This window comes from Notechis scutatus, chromosome 14 (assembly GCF_049901735.1).
Source record: "Notechis scutatus isolate UNSWTSFEM ecotype Mainland chromosome 14, rNotScu1.2, whole genome shotgun sequence".
NCBI lineage: Eukaryota > Metazoa > Chordata > Lepidosauria > Squamata > Elapidae > Notechis > Notechis scutatus.
This window is the reverse complement of record NC_142022.1, coordinates 10,834,390-10,854,701: the sequence shown is the minus strand read 5'-3', so window position 1 is coordinate 10,854,701 and position 20,312 is coordinate 10,834,390. Positions and strand designations below refer to the sequence as shown.

The window sequence follows — 20,312 nt, the reverse complement described above, 5'->3', positions numbered from 1 at the left end:
CTCTCTGAGTGGCATCCTCTGCCCTTTGCCCCCCGGACAGCCAACTGACCAATGGAGTCAACACCTTTCAACAACCGATCGATTAAAACCATTGCGTGCCGCGGAGGCCTAGCCACCCCTGGGAAGGGGCCACGGAACACCCTCCCTCCTTGCTCCCCCTCCTAGAGGGACCCTCCACACTCCTGGGTCCCGTGCCCTGGTGGTCCTCCACCCACAGATATGGGGGACTGTCGGGCTGCTGCCATGCCCAGGTTTTTGACTTGCCAAACCAGGGAGCGACGCTGCTCTCGGAGGAGGAGAAAGCGTTAGCCTTCGCTTCCCTGGCTTGCGTTCAACCCAGGGCTAAATCTGTCTTTTGGGAAACAGGGCCCCTGAGCGCGTGCAGAGGGCACCGCAAAGTAAAGCAGCTGCCCACAGAGTGAGAGTAAGTGGGGCGTTGTGAGTCTTGGAGGAGGAGGATGGAGATGAGGAAGGCCCCCAGGAGAGAATCAGCCTTAGCTGCCTCTCCCACGATTTGAATTCCCTTTCGCCCCCCCCCCTACCCGCTGCTCTGCACGGACCGAGCCCCCTTCCCGGGCAGGAGGGGGAGGTCCTGGTGCCAGCGGATGGAGCTGCAAACAAGGCGTGAGGGTCTGCGGGGGGGGGATAATGACGACGGCCTCTTTGGCAGCAGATGGCGAAAGCTTTTTCAGCAAACGCTTCGCTTTTATTACGATAAAAGGGAGCCAAATTTAAACCGGAGGCGAGGAAGTCCATTTGCAGCCCTTTTGCGGAATAGGAACTCGGTTCCAGCAAGGACTACTTGGGGGCTTTGCGCGGAGGTGACACGAAGGGGAACAAAATGTGGGGCGGCGGCGTTGATTTAAGAGGCGCCCCAAGTGGGCAGCCTTGGCAAGACCCCCGAGAAGTTTTAGAGCAGCGTTTCTTAACCTTGGCAACTTTTAAGGTGGGTGGACTTCAACTCCCAGGATTCCCCAGCCAGCATGGAATTCTGGGAGGTAGTGTCCACACGTCTTAAAACTGTCAAAAGGTTGAGAAATACTGATTTAAGGAGGATCCCAGTCTCAAAAGGCCCTGGGAATGCGCAGTCTCTCTTAGCATGCAGGATAAACTTCGTTTTTCCCGGATCAAGATGCAGATTTTCGGAGAAGAGGGACCCCACTCCCCTTGTCTAAATATTTTGGGTTGAGGGCAAGGGGTGCAGCCCACGGGATCCATCCACGAGTGCAGGAAATGGACACCGCGTTGCCAGTGGTGAGGACGAGTCTTGCGACTTCGCCATTCAAGCTCGGATAAGCCTTTGGCGTCACGATAAATCTTGATTCTCCGGCTGCTAATTTGTTTTGACAGAGATATTTTGACAGACTTCAAGCGCGTCCCTCTCTTCCTCCCGTTCCATTTGGGTGCGATGTAGAAAAATCAAGCTGGCGACAGCACTTGGGACGCATCAATTGCTTGGATGGCAAGCGCTTCTGGGGTGGAGAGCGCCAGCCAACGCCATTCCTCGCCCAACGAAGCCCCGGGGAAGGAGAGCGCCCGCGAGGCAAGGAGCTGTCCAGCGGAATAGGAGCCGGGCGACTTTCTTTGCAGGAACCCCGAGTCACGGGAAAGAGGGAAAACGTTTTGCTGGAAAACCGGGGATCTTATTGCACGACTCGGGGACCAATTCGGGCTCCGCTCGCCTTCCTCGGGTGCAAAAGTCGGTCGCCGAAACGTGGGTCCCGCACGGGCGGCCCGTGGCTTTCCGCGTGGTCACCCATCCAGCTCGGCAGCCTCCACCCTCCACCTCCTCTGCCCCCCCCCCACCTCCGGCCCCACGCGCGCGAGAGGGGGCAGAAAACAGGCTCCGCGCCTGCGCCTGCGCCTGCGCGTGGAGCGCGCGGGAGGCGGGGCGCGTGCGCGTGCGCAGTGGCGCCCGCCCTGAGCGGCGTTGCTGGTGCGACCGAAGGGGAGGGAAGATGGCGGCCGGCGGCAAGGCCTCCTCCGCCTCCTCCTCCTCCTCGTCCTCGTCCTCCTCTTCCTCGGCCGCGGCCCCGTCGTCGTCCGGCACGGCGGCCTTCTCGGCGGCCTCCCCGCCGCCGCCCTCCTCCTCCTCCTCCTCCTCCTGGTCGGGGCTGGAGGCGTCGCTGGACAGGAAGCTGCAGGCGCTGAGCAACACCATGGAGTCCATCCAGGGCCTCTCGTCCTGGTGCCTGGAGAACAAGCGCCACCACGCCGCCATCGCCCGCCGCTGGATCCACTGGATGCGCCGCTGTGAGTGTGCGGGGGGCACCGGGGGAGGTCCCGCCGGCGGTTCTCCCCGCAGTCCGCTCCTCTGCCGTGGGGGGGAGGGAGGCTGCCGAGCTCCGGTCCGCTCGGGGGAGGAGGAGGGGGCTGCTCTCCCGGGAGGGGAGCCCGGGCCGGGGACCCCGGGGTGTGCGTCCCGCAGGTGGTTCTCCCCGCGGTCCGCCCCCCTGTGAGGTCGGGGGGGGGCCTCCGTTCCTGCTCTCCGGGGGAGCCGCCCCTTCCTGGAGGGCCGGGCGGGGGGTCACCTTTGGGCGGGTAGGAAGCGGCGCCCCCGCTTGGCGCTCGCCCGGCCGAATCGATGGGCGACCGAGGGGGGCTGCCACGGGGAGGGGGAGCCCTCCTGGCTGATGCCCACCCCGGCCTTCCCCGGGGAGGAGGAGGAGGACGAGGAGCAGCAGTAGCCATGGAAGCGGGCAGCCCGGCAGCTGGAGCAGAGGGGGAGCCCCTCGGCCTGGACCACGGAGCCCCCCTCGCCTCCCCCGGTCACCCCGTGGACGTTGCCCCTGTAATGAGGTCGCTTGTGTGCCTCCCTTGCCCACCTGCCTTTGGGGCTTGCTTGGGTCCAGGAGGTGCTAAGAGACGCTGGGTGGGCCGGTGTGTGGTGGGGGCAGGTGGCCGAAGGTCGGGCGCCTGTGTGGCTTCTCTTCAGGGCTGGTTTTCCTGAAGGAAAACACCGAGGAGGAAATCAACTCCTAAGTGGGGCTGGATTGCTAAAATCGTGGGGGGCTGTTTTGCTCCCTCCCTCCCCCCAGGTGGCTGGACAGCTTGCCACTTGACAGGAAATGTTGAGCTGATGGAGAGTCCTATTTCCGGACTCATGGGGCGCATTCCTTGTCTTTTAAAAAGCCTTGTCACGCGTGAGATTTTTTTATGGCGGGGGGAACCGACCTGTTTTTGTAAAGATTGTGTTGTTGTAAGCACGCAGGTGGGCCGAGCCCTAAAGTCTGCCTGCGGAGTGGTATTCCTGAACGATCCGCTCCAACGTGCTGCCCTTAATCCTAGTTGGAGATGTGACTCTCCAGAGGCCAGAAACACACCTGGAGGGCGGCAGGTGGGGAAGGCAGACCGAGATGGGCAGTATCCGTGTTTCGGTCTTTGGACAGAGAACGAAAAACAGGCGTTTTATGGAGGAGCATTAAAAACATGCCAATCTGGGTGGTGAATGAAATAGCAGTGCTGCTGTCAACAGTTCTTGGCCATTGCCTGGATGAGCTTCTGAATGGGTGCCTGACCTCACGGCTGTCCGTCCTTTCCTCTCGTCCTCCCCACTCTTCTGAATTCACTTGATTTCTCTCAGGAGTTGGAGGTGAAAAAAGATGCTTTTTCTACTCGTGTTTTCTGAATTATCTTGTGAATCCAAAAGTTGGCTTTATACGTGTATGCTTTCTCTGAATTTCTGAATGTTGGCAATGGCCCTGGTTCTAAGATTTTCTAAGAAGTTGTGGGATCCGGTGACCGGCACAAAATTATGTCTGTGAATTGGATATTTGCTTGAAATCTCACATAACGGTTAAAATATTGAAGGGCTGTGAAATGTTTGCCTTAGCTGCCACATCCCTGAGGGAACATCACCATCTGCAGCACAATTAGTAATCTCATTAATTTCACTTGGATTTCCATCCAAGGCTTAGAATCGAGGTTATAAAAATTATTGTGTCTCCATTTTCTGAAAATGGCAAATTATTACCACAGGCTACAGGTTTCCGTTTGATGTTTATGTTACTGACCACCATAAGGAGAGCATGGCAAAGCTGGTTTAAAAACTTGGTGGTGCACTTGAAAAAACCCGTATTGATGGTCTTAGATACTGGGGTGTCTGTGGCATGGAGGCTGCCCATAGAAACAGGTGATTTACCGTTGCAGTAAACTCCACAGAATGATATTTTTATGGAGTTGAAAGAACAGAGTGAAGGCCCCCTTCCATAAGGTGGAAGGAAGGACCACTGGCCAGTCTGGCCGTTCAGCATTGGTGCGAAAGCTTGCCTCTGGCCTTGTTTCCTGCGGCTGCAGAATGGGGCCATTCCGGCCGTGGCATTTCAGTGGGGAAGAACATCCTTCCCCTACACTGGCTGTGGGGTGCACCAAAGTTTTGGGCCCACCTGAACCAGCTCCTCAAGAGCAGAGCTGGCTAGAAGCACAGACCTCGCTGGGGGTGCTGAGTTCGGCCCCTTTGGGAAACATGGGTCAGCTCTGACTTTTGACGGGTGCTCAGTTGCTGACTCTTGAAGGGACACAACTGCTGTGGTTGGTGTGGTGTGGTCCCACCTTCGTTGTACCTGTTTATATTGGCTGGCCGGGGAATTCTGGGAGTTGAACTCCACGTGCCTTGAGGCTGCCAATGTGGAGATATATGCTGCCTCGCAGGGCTGTTTTTCAGAACGTCCATGCAAGATGGAGAGAGAACATGAGGCCGGAGCAGCCTGGGGAGCTGACTTGCCTTGGGCTGAACGAGGGTCGGAGCATCACCGGGTGGCTGGCTGGAAAGGGTCTCCCCTCAGGAGTCTCTGCAGCTTGAACCTTTGGAGATTTGGGGGGGGGGGTCTTGCGCCCAAACCCTCCCTGTGTCCCTTTTGAAGAGATTTGTCCTTGCGTGATGATGGGAGGAATTCCTAAGGGAATCTGTGCAAATTGCACTTTGAAATGGTAGGAGGATGGCTACAAACATCCCTCTGAAGACCACATCAGCGATTTACTATTTCTCCTATGCTGTTGATACATGGATTGTGTCATTGTTTATTTAAAGGTTTTCTTCATCCAAAAAATGACCCCTGAGTAGTTTGTGACAGACTGATTAGATAGTTCCTACCTTCAAAGACACAACACCTTTTTAAAAATGGTTGGGTTTTTTTTTTTTTTTAATAAGTGGTTTGTTTCACACCAACTCCAAGCCAAACCCTTTGGGGCCACTGGCCATCCCTTGGCTCGTCTTATGCCTATACACAACTTCCGTTTGTTGCAGGGACGCACAGTTGGGAATCCTGACAGCCAGCTGAATAACTGACTGTCAATGCTGGCTGAGCAAGCCTGACATTGATTCCTGCATTCTCCCCCTATGAGGGTGGAATTGGTCCCCCTGTGCCTGGAGGGCACCACTCTGGGACTCAGCCGGCCGGGCCGTGAAAACGTTTTCTTTGAGGTGCCACAGAACATTTGCTGTTGGTCCCTCTTTGAGGCGGTGGGACTGAGGACCCTAGTTAAAACTTCAGGCAGTAGAAGTCGCCCAAGCGGGATAGCTTGTCCAGATGCCTTTGAACCCAACGGGGACTGAATTAATTTATCCTACGGTGACCCAGGAAGGAAGGTGGGGAGGGTCGACCAGCAGGGCAGCAGCTCCTGGGGCGCTTCAGCAGTCTGCTTGGTCCTCGCTTTGCCCAGGACTTCCGGCCCCTGCAGCCTGGCATAGAGGATGTTTTCCTTGCCTGGGGAAGGGGGCAGCTGAGGAAGGAGGGAGGGGAGGTCCCTATGGCCCAGAGAGGGTCAGCTCCTGGGAGGGGAAGCTTGGGCAGAGACCGGTGGGGGTGGCGGCAGCCAGTCCCTTTCCTTTCCTGGCCCAGTGAGACAGCTGGTGAGAGCAGAGCTTTTGCAAATGTTCAGCACCCCTTCCCCAATTCTGAGGGAGGCAGGACTTGGCGGGGCCGCTCCACAGGTCTGAGTCTCCCTAGCTGGTAATCCAGATTTTTGGAAAGGAGGAAAATAGTGAGGCAGCTCATCCCTTCACTTGGGAAGACTTTAGAAATAATTGTGTGCTCCGTGTGTTGGAGAGCGGCTGTGACTCCACCAATGTGGTCTTGAAGCTGTGAGAAGCATCCAGGCTCGCCCCAAAGGAGACCCCTTTTCCTTGGGGTTCAGGTGGGATTTGTTCTCGCTCCCGGCTCCTCTGCCCACGGAGCAGATTAAGCAGGCGGAGGGAACCCTTTTTTTGGGGTCCTGTTTGTCGCTGTTTGTCAAACGGCCTTTGGACTTGTGCAGGCGGAATTGTGCCTCCGCTTTGCTTTTGAAGGCCTGATGCTGGTGCCAGATAAGAGGGAGCGCAGCGTTTCTTGGGGGGTGGGGTGGGGGGCACAAGCCCCGCTCAGCCACCGCCCAAAGCCTCTGGTTTTGCTCGACTGCTTCCCCTGCCAGCTGGAAGAGAGCTAGTAGACGTAGGCCAGTAGGAGAGGCTGGCCTGAGAGACCTTGCGGCAGTTGTGTCAACCGGCTTCTATAATTGGTCCTCATAATTGTGTCCTCACTAATCGGAGGATAGGATGGATTGTTGGGTCAGGTTTGTCAGTAGCCTTGGAGCTTCCCTTCTGAGGGGTCACCCAGTGCAAATGGCAACCACTCAGGCCGGGGTGGTTTGGAAAGGAAGGGGGGGGCTCGGGGCCCCTTGTTGGGTTGGGGTCATGGATGATCTAAAGGTTCACCCTCACCCCTGGCAGCCTACCCACTGACCCAAGAAAAGCAGAGGGTCTTGGGGTGCCGGGGGCGGCCTTTCCTGATGCCCCCCTGAGCTCAAGAGAGCCCCCAAGCAGAGAAAAGCCGCCCTCTGCTCTCCCCCACCCGGGAAATCTGCAGGTGGGGTGTGTGTGTGTGTGTGTGTCTTTTGAAGGGGAAACAAGCAAATTGGTTTTTAAGAGGGGCCCAGTTTTAAAGTGACCCCCCCAATTTGCAGCTGGGCAGTGTAGTTGTGGGAGGCGTAAGGGGCAGGGTTGAAGAGGGGGGGTTGGCCCGTCCAAGGCCAGCCGGCCAGGGTGTCATGGCCGGCCTCTGCTTCTCTTCTCCCCTCAGCCGCCTTTGCTCACCGGCTGAACCTCTTCTACTTGGCCAACGACGTCATACAGAACTGCAAGAGGAAAAACGCCATCGTCTTTCGCGACACGTTTGCCGAAGTGCTGCCAGAAGCTGCTGCTTTGGTGAAGTAAGTGGAGCCTTTTCTCTCCTTCCCATCCGGATCTGGCTGCTGCCTTGGCAGGTTTGCGTGTGAAGGTCCCTGAAAAGGCCGAAGGGTGCCGGACGGGGGGCGGCTTGACCAGGTACCAGAGGGACGGGACTGGCTGCTCGAGAGGCATCCGTGGACTCGGCCAGAGCAACCTGCTTCTCAGGAAGCGGTTGCCCTTCTTGGAAAGCTGCGAAGCTTTGGTCTACGTGGGGCTTATTTGTCCACAGTGCAAGGGGCTCTTGTTTCTTTAGTGTTTTATTGCCAGTGGCTACAATTCTCTCTGGCCACTCTTGGCCTGTGTGGCCTTCTCCAAACTCCCGTGGGAAGGGGAGCCTCGGAGGCTTCCAGCTAAGCCAGCGATAAAAGTTTTAAAACTTATATCGGAAACAGCTCAGAGGCTGAGGTCCTGCGAAGGGGGTTCCTTTTTCCTGGTGGGAGGAACTCAGTTGCAGGTAGGGTGGGTGGGCTGGCCCCTCCTGCCTGGAGACCCTGCTTTCCTGGGGGGGGGGGGTAGCGAGACGACCCCCTGCTTGAAGTCTGGGGCTGCTCAGCCCTTCCTGGCTCTTGAGTGGGACCTGGGTCGTTCTTCGCTTAGGGAAGGCTCCCCAGAAAAGCTCGTGTTTCTACCCTTTCAAATTCTCTTTTCCTTGATTACTTCGGGGCTGCAGTGATGGGGGCCAGCAGCCTAATTAGAGCTCCTTGGAAGCTGGCTTTCTTTGCATCCTGCTGCCTTTACCTTCTGCCTCTTTGGAGACCTATTCGTATGGAATGTTCTTAGGGCAACATTTGGCTTTTCTCGTGGAAGATGCCTATACTTGGATTGCATAGTTTTAACCCACATGTCATTTCTTAAGGCCCAGTGCTTTCACTGACTCCCAAAATCTCCGTGGTTTTATTTCTTTTGGAGGGGCAGCTGTGCTGACCAACATCTGGGGCCGCCTGCTTTGGTGGATGCTCTGTAAAGCAGGGGTCTCCAACCATGGCAACTTTAAGACTTGTGGACTTCAACTCCCAGAATTCCTCAGCCAGCTCCTCAGTTTGCCTGTGTTTTGCAGAGGCATCCAAAATCTCTGCAGTCAGGTGACACTACTGTAAAATTCAAATATTTTTTGGAAAATAGTGTTTTGGTAGCCCATTTTCCCTTGCTCCGAGATATAAAGCCAGCCTCAGATCAGAGCCACTGTGTTGGGTGTGTCCTTCTTTATCTTTTTAACTAATTTGAACCCTTGCCAGAATCTGAGGGCGCGTGGATTTCAGTCCTAAGGTAGAATTGCTCTTTTTTTAAAAAAAGAAAGAAAGAAAACTGTCTCTTTGGTTCTTGCTTGAGGAAGAGAGGCATGCAACCCCCACCGTCCTTCTCTCTCTTGTTCGTAGAGACCCGTCCGTCTCCAAGTCTATAGAGAGGATATTTAAAATATGGGAAGACAGAAACGTGTATCCAGAGGAAACAATTGTCGTCCTAAAAGAAGCTTTAAGTAAGTTCCCCTACATTTTTTCTTCTTTGTCTGGGCCTGTTGTGGGTTTGTCCATGTGTACGACAGACAGACAGACAGACAAAGTCAGGGGTGTTGGGCTTTAAGGAAACTGGGGGGACAGGAGGAAGCAAGCTCCCAATTCTTATCTCTCTGCAGTGTTGGCTGAAACTCTGCTTTGTCCCTAAAATTTATCCTCTTGAGTAGCTCATCGTCCTGAAATAGTTGAATTTATTCTGGACCTCCTCCTGGCCCTTTCTCAGTTTGTGCTTTGGAGGGAAAACACTGGGAATTTTCCGTGTCTCCATATTTCCTTCCCTTTTCACTGCTGTACTCAATCTATATCCATTTGGGGAGCAGCTCTCGAAGTTACAGCCGAAGGGCCTTTCTGGTCCTTCAAGGTGGTTCCCATCGGCCCCATTTCCTCCGAGGCACCCCAGAGTACAGCACGCAAAACCATGTTTTCCAGGTTCCACTTTCAAATCCCAGAAGCAGCAGAAAGAAACTCAGAACAAACAGCCAACTAAGTCTTGGAAGAAATCTCAAAGTAAGGAACTCTCACGTCTGAAGCGTCTGAATGTGGTAGCCAGAAGGGGGCCTAGAAGGGCCCCTCTAGAAGCTTCCAGGGGGGTGACACACACACCCCCTTCCCAATTTGGCATCCTTGGGAGAACAGCCTTTGCCGGCTGAGAGTCACTCACAGGGCAGCAGCGATGTTTCATGTGCAGCCCCGGCGGGCTAAGAGGAGAGGAAGGCAAATGGCAGGCAGGGAAGACAGTCTGTCCCTCACCCTAGGGCTGCAGTCAGGAGGGGAGCCACTTAGCGCCGGTCAGAAGCTCCGATTCCCCCGAGGGGGAAGCCGTGAACCTCCCCACCTCCCCTCTGCAGCCTCCAGCCTGAGTTGGCTCTGAGGGGCCTCCCCAAAAGGACCGCCGGGTGGCCTGTAACGCCTGGCCCAGCCCTGCAGGCAGGAGGAGGAAGAAGAGGAGGGGGCCCAGGCGGAAGTGCTGGGGACGGGGTCCCTTGTCTAAACCAGATTCCTTCCTTCCAGCCTCCACCAATCCGAAGGCAGCATTAAAATCCAAGATTGTGGCCGAGTTTCGGGTAAGTCCAGTAACGATTTGCTCACGCTGGTGGGAGGTTGGGAGGCCCTTGGGTGGCAGGGCAGCCACCTTCCTTCCCCAGGGGAGGCCACTCAACCCTTGGAGGGAGGGGCTGGCCCCTCCTCGTCAGTGGGCTTGGTGGGGTGGGAGGGGCCGGCCAGGCCGGGCTCAACCGGCTCTCCCTTCCCCTGGTGCAGCCGCAGCCGCTGGTGGACGAGCTCCTCTCCCACAAGCTCTTGGAAGACCAGATCGAGCTGAAGGAGAAGCAGCTGTCCACCATGAGGGTGGACGTTTGCAGCACCGAGACCCTGAAAATGCCTAAAAGGTAAAGGCGGCAGGATATTGCCCCAGGCCCTCCGGGGGCTCCATTCCGCCCTTGGGACGTAGGGGCCGCCCTCCTGCCTGGGTCCGCTTTCGCCCCAGACGCCCCTTTCTTGGCCTTTCAGACAAAACCGGAGGGAAGAAGTTCTCCAAGGAGTTCGAGGAGGCCAGCGCCAAGCTGGAGGAGTTTGTCCACAGCCTGGACAAGCAGGTGAAGAACGGCCCTTCGCTGACGGAAGTGCTGGAGAACGCCGGCATCTTCTACGAAGCCCAGTACAAGGAGGTCAAGGTGGTGGCCAACGTGAGTCTGCAGGAACACCCACACGCGCACGCACACACACACACACCCCGTGTCAAGGTGCCTCTCCCGGTGTGGCCCAGCCCTTGGGGGGGGTTTGGGGGGCGGTCCATCGAGCTTCCTCCCCTTCTGTCAGGCTGGCAACGAAAGGCGAGCCGCACGGCCACCGTCCTCCGCGGCCGGAGCAGGTGTGGTGGGGGTGTGCCTGCCTTGGGCCACTGCAGGTGGGCTTTCCGGGGGCGCCAGAGACGGGCCTCCTCCCCGTTGCCAGCTCAGGGGGTTTCCTCCCCCGCATGGCCCTGAACTGGCTTCCACCAGGGACGCCGCGCCTCCCTTTGGCCGGCTGTGGCGAGGAGGCACCCCTGCCCCTGACTGGTGGGCTCTGCTTCCCTCCCTCCCTCAGGCTTACAAGACTTTCGCCAACCGGGTGAACAACCTGAAGAAGAAACTGGACCAGCTCAAGGCCACCCTCCCTGACCCAGAGGAGTCCCCGGTCCCCTGCGCCCAGCATGGGACGCCCCTCCCCACGGGCTCCGAGTCCCCCTTCCCGGGATGGGGAGGAAGAGGCTGCCCCTCACCCAAGGCGGAAGCGGCCAAGTCTCCCTCGCCAGAGCTCGCCACCGACAATCGGGACGTGGAGGACATGGAGCTCTCCGACGTGGAAGACGAGCCCCCAAAATTATTGGTAGGGTCCCCGGAGCGGGAGGGGAACCGGCTGGGAGGTGGTGCTGCTGCTGCTTCCCTGGGCACCTGGGGGCCGGTTGAGGGGGAGGGTCGCGACACGAGGGGCAGGTTGACAGCCGGGTGTAAGCGGAGGTTGGTCTTTCCAGCTGCAGAACATCTGCCTGGGTGTCCCAGAGGCCACGCATGTGTTGCGGGGGGAGCATTTTGTCTCTGGCGAGGAAAGGCTTCCTAGATCGGCTGCGGCTTCCTCCCACCTCGGACTCCGGGGCGCCCTCTCCGTTTTGGTCCACAGTCTAAACCGGCTCAAAGCCCCACTGCTTTTGGGGGGGACGGGGGGCAGTTTGTGTGTGTGTGTGTGTGTGTGTGTGTTGGGGTTTGATTTGCAGGCTGTCCAGCAAGGCTTCAAGGACGTGCCTCTTTTGTCTCCCGGATTAGTGGAAGAGAGAAAAGAAAAACCGGCGCCTTCTACCCCGGCCCCCACCAAGATGCCCGAGACCACCCCCAAGGCTTCTCCGCTGATGGTGGCCACCCCGGCAGCTGCTGCAGCCTCTGGAGCGCCCCCAGCGGCTGCATCCGTGCTGGCGCCCAGTCCCGTCACTCCTCCGGCCCCCAAGCCAGTGAGCCAAACCCCTCTTCCTTCCTCGCCTGCTCTTCCTTTGCCGAACCTGGCCAACGTGGACCTGGCCAAGATCAGCTCCATCCTCAGCAGCCTGACTTCCGTCATGAAGAACACAGGTGAGGGGGGGGGGAGGGAGGCCAGGGGGCCCCAGATGGGCTGCGAGGGGGCTGCCTTCCTCCCACCAGACAGACTCAGCCGGGCTGGGTTTCCAGGGAGTTTGCAGGTGGGCTTGTTTTGCCAGGAAAGAAGGATCACCTGTGAACAGGTGGGAGGGTGGAGCAGTCTGGGAGGGGAGGGAAGAGCCACGAAGGCACCCTCGGTCCGGGCTCAGATCCGCCGCCTTCCTGCCAACCTTGATCTTCCCTGTGTTTGTGGGGGTCCCTGGATGCTGGGCAGAGGGTCTCCAGCCAAGACTGGCTTCTGCCTCCGAAATGGCTCATCTCTGCCCCGGTCTCTCCCTCCAGGGGTCAGTCCTGCCTCGAGGCCTTCCCCCAGCACCCCAACGAGCCCCTCCTCTCTCATGGGCGGCCTGAAGACCCCGGGGACGGGGCCCCTGGCGGCGTCCCCCAACCCCTTGGCCAGCATCCTCTCCAAAGTGGAGATCACCCCGGAGAGCATCCTGTCCGCCCTCTCCAAGAGCCAGGCCCAGGCCGCCCCAGGCCTGCAAGGTAAAGCATATGGGCTTGCCCCTCCCCCTGGGTCACATGACCGCACTCGGTTCTGGGTTTCAGGAAAGCCGGCCCGCCAGGACCCTCTGGCTCCTCCTACGGCCGTGGTGGAAGACTCCCTGGAAGGTCCGATTAACGAGCTTCTCTTTTGCCCCAGGTTTGTCCTCATTTCTCCAGAGCGTTGCTGGGAATCCGGGCCAGCCCAACGAGACGGCCTCCCAGAGCACGTCTCCGGCCCCCGCAACCCCCCCGGCGGCTCCTGGGAAGGGGAGGAGCGTCCTGTCCACCACGCAGCCCTTCCTGCCGCAAAGCCTCGGCTACTCTCCGAATTCCTCCTCTTCGGGCGAGGTTTCTTCCACCTCGGTCAACAAGATGCCCTCCGGACAGGGCCCGGGGCTCTCCGGGTCCGGCTTCAAGCCCGCCATCAACTCCCTGGGCTTTGGCAGCTGCCAGGCCCCCAGCCCATCCCTCCGGCCCGTTGAGGCTCCAGCCCCTCAGTCTTCGGAGATCTCGGAGGCCAAGATGGAGCCGGAGCCCACTTCGCCCAGCCTGGAGATGAAGATCCACAACTTCCTGAAGGGGAACCCGGGCTTCAGCGGCCTGAACCTGAACATCCCCATCCTGAGCAGCCTGGGCTCCTCCAGCCTGCCGCCCGAGAGCCACTCCGCCTCCTCTCCGGATTTCAGCCGAGGCCCCACCAGCACTTCGATGGACAGCATAGACGGCACCCCGGTGCGCGACGAAAGGAGCGGGACGCCCACGCAGGACGAGATGATGGACAAGCCGTCCTCCAGCAACGTGGACACCATGTCGCTGCTCTCGAAGATCATCAGCCCCGGCTCTTCCACCCCGAGCAGCACCCGGTCGCCCCTCCAGGGCCGGGAGGACAGCTACCCGCAGGAGTTGCCCAACGCCGCCTACCGGCCTTTCGGTCTGAGCCGGGATTCCCCTGCCGGGATGTACAAGCCGCCCCCGGATGGGATCGAGCTGCCCTCCTCGCTGATGGACTCCCCCCAGGAGAAGTTCTACCCCGACACCTCCTTCCAGGAGGACGAAGATTACCGCGACTTTGACTACTCCGGCCCCCACCCTCCGCCCTGGTCAACCTGGAGAAGCAGCCGTCCAAATCCATCCTGAAACGGGTAAGCTCCCCGACCCCTCGGAATACCCGGCGGCTATGCCGAGCTACCGGCCGAGGCCCTCAGGGTTCGGCCTGAAGGCCCCTTTCCCCCAGCCCGGCCGGCCTCTGCACGACCAGAGCGACGGCTGCGACCCTCTGCCCTCCACGGGGATCTACGGGAGCTACACCCGGCGGGGAAACGACTCGGGCTCGGACGCCTCCCCGACGCCCAGCAAGAACGACGCCTTCTTCCCGCCGGATTCCAACCACAGCGGCTTGCCTAAGTCCGCGCAGCAGCAGCAGCAGCAGCACTCAGGGCTGTTGCAGAAGCAGTACCCCGACTCCCCCCTGGGGGCTCCCCGGGGGTCCCTTTTCTCACCTCAAAACGCCCTCCTGAGCCCCACCAGCCGGCTCCCCACCTCCAACGTGGAGAAGTCCCTCCTCTCCTCCATCTCGGCCACCTCCACCATGGAGTTCAAGAATATGCTGAAAAACGCCTCCCGGAAGCCCTCGGAGGAGGGCAAGCACTTCGGCCAGGGGCCCAAGGGGGGCGCCAGTGAGGTGCCCGGCCTTTCCCCGGGAGGGGAGCCCTTGAAGCAGGCGGAGGAGCACTTCCGCATCGAGACCAGGGTCTCCTCTTCCTGCCTAGACCTGCCCGACAGCACGGAGGAGAAGGGAGCGCCCATCGAGACGCTGGGCTACCACAACATGGCCAGCCGGGGGATGTCCGGGGAGCCCATCCAGACGGTGGAGTCCATCCGAGTCCTGGGGAAGGGCAGCCGGGGCCACGGGCGAGAGGCCCCCCGAACAGGCTGGTTCGAGATGAGCAGTGCGGGCGCGACAGAGATGCCCCCCCTGGGATCCGGAGGCGGCGGTGGGGCCGTGCCGAGCTTCCCCAGCCAGTACAAGGAGCGGCTGGGCTCGTTCCAGGAGAGCGTTAGCAACTTCCGGGCCGGGGGCTTCGCTGCCCCCTTTGACCGCCACGTCCCACCGCCTCCCCTGGAGCACGGGGCTTCCTTCCCTAGAGACCAGCTGGGGCCGCCCCCCTCGGGCCCTCAGGGCCTCCCGCCCAAGGACCTCAGCCCCCTCTTCTCCAGAGATCACTCGGGGCCCCGCCACGGATGCCGGCAGTGGGCCGCACCAGCCCCTTCTCCAAGGAGGCCTCCTCCCCGCTGACGATGCCTCACGGGGTGCCCCCTCCCCTCCCCCCCCCTCGAGCGGGGTGGGGTGCCCTTCCCCCAGCCGCCCCCTCCTCTCCCGGGAACACGGCGGGGTCCCTCCGTTCTCCAGCCCTCCCCCTCCCGGAGACCTGGGCCTCCCCTTCCCGGGGCCCCCTGGCTGCCGAGCACGGGGCCTCCACCAAGGAACGATGAAGGAGCATTTTAGCCTGCCGCCAGGAGCCCCGGGATCCAGGGCCCCAACCTCCGTGCGACCACAGCGGTCAGCCCCTGGGCCGGGCTCGAGAGGGCCTGGGCTCTGGCCTCTCCGTGGGCTCCTCCTGGCCGCTCAGCGGAACGGCACAAACCGAGGTGGGCTGGGGCTCAGGAACCAGCGGCCGGATTTTAGACCCCGGGAATTCTTCTTAAACCGAGACCCCTTCAACAGCCTGAAGAGGCCCCGCCCCCTTCACCCGCCCACCCCCTTCTTTGTACCCAAACGCCCTTCTTCCCCCAGGTACTGAGCGGAGAAGCGGTGGCCGAACTCTCCCGAGCAGGGCAAGGGGCGCCTCCCGGTCACTCTGCCCCCCAACGCCCCCAGACCGAAAGGGCCCCGCGGCTGGAGGGAGTTCCTCTGCCGCGACATACGTACATTATATATATATATATATACATACACACACACACATATATATATATATATATATATTGTTCTGTTTGTTTCTTGACTTTCTTTTCCTCCGTGATTGGCCTCCGTAGCGGGGAAGGGAAGCTTACATTTTTTTGTTTTTTCTTCCTGCAAAAATAATTTTAAAAGTTAATCCTAAACGTGGTTGTTGACAATAAAAGCTTTCCGAAGTGACTAAATTAAATTAAAATGGGATTTATTTTTAAGATTGGAGCTCCTAGAGAAGGAAAGCGGGATTTAAGCAACCGCTCCCCCTCCCCCGTAACTGCTCAAGTAAGCAGTCCACAAGAAGGTGACCCCCCATCCCATTCCCCCCCTTCTCCTCCTGCCTCCGTTTCCCTCTTGTTGGTTCTGCTTCTCTTCTGGCCCCTCCTCTTCACTGGGTCCATCGCGGGAGGCTCTGCCCGCCTCCCCCTCCCTCCGTCTAATCTGTCTTTCTTTTTTTAACAGTCTTTTAGGTTTTTGACCGTTCTCAGGCATGTCTCCATCGCTGAGGGCCAGAATTCTCTGATGGACTCAATGGCTTTTGCCTGGTCTGGAGACAGGAGACCGGAAGATGGCCGTAGCCAGGCCCTCCTCCTCTGCCTTTCCTTGGGGTGAGGGGGCTTGTCGCTTGTGGGAGCAGAACGGGGGGGGAGAGAGAGAGCAGGACAGGGCAAACCCACCTTCTCCCCTCCCCAGACCAGGTTTTGCTTGGTTGGAGGCCTCTGTTCCTCCTTCCCCTCCAGAAATGTTAGGAATGGGCTGGCTTCAGTCAAGAGGTCGAAGCTGCTGATTGAGAAGGAAACTCATCTCTCCCTCCCTCTTTACACCGCCCTGGGACCAAGAGGGCCTCCTCTGAAAGGGTTGGGTGCAGGTAGCAAGTCTTGTCTTCTTCGAAAGGAAGGATGCGCGGGTGCACACCTGCGTGTTTGTGTGGAAAGCCCACCCAACCCGTCCCCCTCAAAGGCATATGCAGATAAGGGTCCCCCCACCAAAGCATTCTGGAGTTGGCGCTCTCTGTTTTAAAAGAGCTTTTCTCCTCTCCCTTCTGTTTTCTCCTTCCTTTCTTTATGAACATGCCCCCAAATCTCAAACTCCCTTAATATTGTAGCTTTCCCCCTCCCCTTTAATCAACAGGAAATCCAGTATATTAATACAGATATACTTCAGTTGTGCCAGATTGCACCTGTATTTCAGCACTGGTGTTTACAAGAAGATGTACAGTTTTGTTACACTGAGGGGATTTCAGAATTCCTGGATTTATTTAGATCCCCCCTTTTTCCTGTTGTAAGCCTGGGGAATTCTTAACACTGACTTTTCTTTTTTTTAAAAGCAATTTTCTCTTTGTTTCTCCTCGTATGAAGTCAGCTTCCCGTAGCCAATATTTTGCAGTTGGTTTTTTTCTAAGTCAAGCATCTTGGAAAAATTGAACCCATTAAGAGTCTTGTTTCTCATAGCAATAGGGGACTGTTATTTATATGTCAATGTTTTGAGGTTTGTAGTAGGAAACAGGTTGATTTTTCAGTTCTGTCCTAAGCTAATTTTACCTGTCTGTTGAATGGGTGCATCATATCCACCCCTTCCCCACCTACGCGGTCTGGAGGTTCTGGGAGTGGGGGGCTCCTATAACTGGCTTTAGTTTGTGTTTTCCCCTGCCCCCTAGTTTGGGCCTGGTACTTTCCTGGAAACAACACCCCCTCCCCCCAGTTTTCTCATGCAGCTCAAGAAAACCAGCAATGTGGCTGGTCTGTACAGCTCTGCTTTACTGCATGACTGCGGCACTCCTGATGCGGGCTTCAGCTTTTGGGGGACGGGGAGAGGAGCCCATTTATGCGCTACACCAACCCATCCAGGCCAAGAGGTTCCCAGCCCGACACAGGTTCACGGTTGGCATCTCTGGCTTCCGGATTGAAACGGCTGGATGCCAGATGAGCAAAAGCAACTTGCTGTCCCTCACTGCGAAAACACCCCCCTTTCTCCTGGCAGTTTTGGAGATCTTTGGAGCATGGTGGGCTCTTGTGACTCGGATGGGTTAGTCCAAAGGGCTCCTGGTCCTTAAAATTGCCACCCCAAAATAGAGGACCTTTGGGGGCAATTGGCAGGAATAGAATGGAAAAAGTTGGCAGCTGGTGAAAAAGACAAAATGCTTTAATGGTAAAACTGTGTCTTCTACCCCTCCCCCTCCCCCCCGGGGTCACTTTTCCTTTGTCCCCTGGTTCTGTGCTTTCACTTTAAATCGTTCAGAGTTAACGGACGGGCAGCAAACGTTCCTACGCGGGGAGAGTAGCAAAACAAACCAAGTTTCTTTGGAAGGAGGGGACGCTTCCTGGTCTGGCACGTTTTGCTTTTGCTTCGCTGTTTCTTTTGTATTTCACTTGGGGGGTTTTCACAGAGAACCACCAGCGTCTGTGGGAAGGAGCTGAGAGGCAGGAGCCTTCAAGGGAGGTTTTATGAAGGTGGGGAGAGCAGGTCTCTTTGGAGATCACATGAGGGGGGGCTGGATATCAGGAGAGCAGAGAGGCAATGCCTGCAATCTTTAAAGCTGGGGGGGGGTCGGGGGGGGGGGAGTTCAGAGAACGAGCATACCCAGACTTTGCTGCCCTTTGGAAAACACTGTAAATAACCATTGCTTTTTATTTCCATGCCTGTTTAAAGAGCTGGGTATTGTGTTGGCTTGACTTTCTTTCCAGTGTGTTCTTCTGTGTGGGGGAGGGGCGGGGGGTGAGGTGACGGGGGGTAGAAACAGGGAGGGAGACTTTGTGGGAAACAGCAGTCTCTGCATTGTACATGAATACATTTAATAAAACGACTAGTTTGAAGGTTTTGATATTCTTATTGTAAATAAGCCCTCCCACAGGTGTCTGGCAGGTGTGCAAGGCTGCCTTCCCTCCCTCGCTTTGCAGAGTAGAATTCGAGCCAGAGGCTCCCTCACTGCCCACCGGCCGGCTGGAGAAGACCTGCAGAGGCAAGAAGTGGCTGCGATGCAAAGGGGGGGGGCAGGGGGAGGGGGAGCAGAGACCCAGCCCAGGAGGAAGACGCCTGGCCAGCCCACCACCACCACAAGATCCACAGACACGTTTCTCCCAAGGGAAGTTTAGACTGTTCTGATTTGTGCATATTGTCTATAGTTTGGAAGGGGGCTTAGAAAGGGCGCCATTTACAGAGCGAAGCGAGGCACCTTCGAGCAGAACTTCCATCGCCTGCCTTCCGTTATTTTTGTACTGTATACTAATAAAGTGTTCTTGACCTGGTGTGGCCTCCGTTCCTAGAGCCCGGGGGATGGCAGTCCTTTCGCCCTGGACTGCTGAGGTTGGTCATCAGGATGTCCAGGGATTGATCCTATGTGTGCAGGTCAATTGCGGCTGTGCTTTGTGGTCGGATGTTGCAATAACTTGAATCATTTTCTTCCCCAGCCTCTAAGGACTCTGGATTTAGGTCCAAAATGCAGGCCAGCTCGCTGGACTCTCGGTCTCCTCTTCCTTAGCCTTTTTCTGTTTCAACTATGTTGCTGTTATTTATTTTTATATATTTATTAAAAGCTGTCACTTTTATCCTTAAAAACAAATACATGATGGGCTAGAAGGGACCTGCTGCTCGGTTCTTGGGTGGAGGGCAAGCAAAGCCTGCCAAAACAAACAAACAAACCCGTAAGACGGTTATAACACATTGAATGAGTGAGAAAAATGTGGGTTGCAAGCCGCTACCACGTCCATCTGCTTCCAAGTGCCAGGAATGAGGTGGGGTGTGTGGGAGGTATTGGGCACACAGTTGGGTTGCAGTTGTGTGTCTGGCTTGTTACGGTGTGTATATTTGGGCCTTTATGGAGGAGTCGGTCTGGGGCCAATGGGGCTTCAGACGGGAAAGAGGCACTTGATTTACTGTAATTGGGGCTGTGGCAGGAAGGCAAATCACTTACCTAAACCTAGATCTCCAACACAATGGACCCATATTCCCAGTCCAAGGCCGAGAAATCGCCTCAAGAGAGGTGGAGTGCGTTGTGACTTTTCGCCAGTCCTTTTGGGTGTTGAGAGCTGCTTGCGGAGATTCTGCTCTGGAGCTGCAGATTCCACCCAGGCGTGTTATGCAGATACGTCACATGCAAACATGTAGCCCTGCACTCTTGGTGGCCGTCCTTGGATGGCTTTGGGGGATCCAGGGATTCCTCTTAGGAGGGTGGGAGCGCTGGGTCCCTTTCCCGTGCTCCCCCAATAGCAACATCCAGTTGTACTTGCTGAGCAAGAGACGGTACCTGGAATATGGAAGCCGCCCATAGAATTTTCCCGCTCCTCGTAGTCAAGGTGTAGCTCAAGTTGCTTGTAGAAAACACTCAAAAAAGTGCAACCCCTTTGAGGACAGGTGAGGAAGCAGCAGGGTCTCCACTGCATTTCCTCGAGTCGGTGCTTTTTCTTCAACCGAGGTGTTCCCAGGGCCCCGGTTCATTTGGGATCGGCCACCGCTGCGCTTGGGCTGCTTTTGCTAATACGGGAAGACTGCGGGACTTGGCCAATTTTGCCCAGGAGAGTCAGGCACTGGCCAAATACTGTATGAGAAAATCTCGTTCCTAGCAGCCTCGGACGGCAGAACCAAGTGACAAAAGAGCCTTCAATTTTGGGCATGGAATTGACTTAAGAATGGGAAACGGGTCCTAGGACTGGTGATCGGGCTAGGATGCAACCAGGATCCAGCATGTCTGGAGATTATCAGTCCTCCAGGTCATGATTGTCCCAAAGGTGCTTTTCCAAAGGCGACTGGACTTTCTTGGTTTCTTTCCCTGAAAAGCTTATCCAAGAAGCTTCTTCAGTTCTTCGTTGAAGAACTGAACTTCACTGAAGAAGCTTCTTGGATGGGAAGTAGAATATTTTCAGGGAAAGAAACCAAGAAAGTCCAGTTGCCTTTGGAAAAGCACCTTTGAGACAGGATCCAGGATCTTAGGGGAGGCCTGCTTTGTTGCTTGGCCTTTATTTTCCACCTTAGAGTGAGCAAAGCCAGGAGGC

The 20,312-nt window shown here is 57.2% G+C and overlaps 1 protein-coding gene across 1 annotated transcript; it reads left to right on the top strand.

Moving 5' to 3' along the window:
- The first annotated feature begins 2,159 nt into the window (after positions 1-2,159).
- RPRD2 (regulation of nuclear pre-mRNA domain containing 2) lies at positions 2,160-13,508 on the top strand. Its single transcript, XM_087943733.1, has 10 exons — positions 2,160-2,253; positions 7,056-7,185; positions 8,581-8,681; positions 9,730-9,782; positions 9,979-10,106; positions 10,205-10,403; positions 10,804-11,122; positions 11,520-11,819; positions 12,168-12,371; positions 12,529-13,508. The coding sequence occupies exons 1-10, from the start codon at positions 2,160-2,162 to the stop codon at positions 13,506-13,508; spliced, it is 2,508 nt and encodes an 835-aa protein (XP_087799859.1).
- The last annotated feature ends 6,804 nt before the right edge of the window (positions 13,509-20,312 follow it).

Excerpts from the sequence above, each read along its gene's own strand:
- RPRD2 (XM_087943733.1), top strand. The coding sequence starts at position 2,160 with ATGGAGTCCATCCAGGGCCTCTCGTCCTGGTGCCTGGAGAACAAGCGC. Across the intron at positions 9,783-9,978 it reads AGATTGTGGCCGAGTTTCGG|CCGCAGCCGCTGGTGGACGA; the intron begins GTAAGTCCAGTA and ends CCCCTGGTGCAG. Across the intron at positions 10,404-10,803 it reads AGGTCAAGGTGGTGGCCAAC|GCTTACAAGACTTTCGCCAA; the intron begins GTGAGTCTGCAG and ends TCCCTCCCTCAG.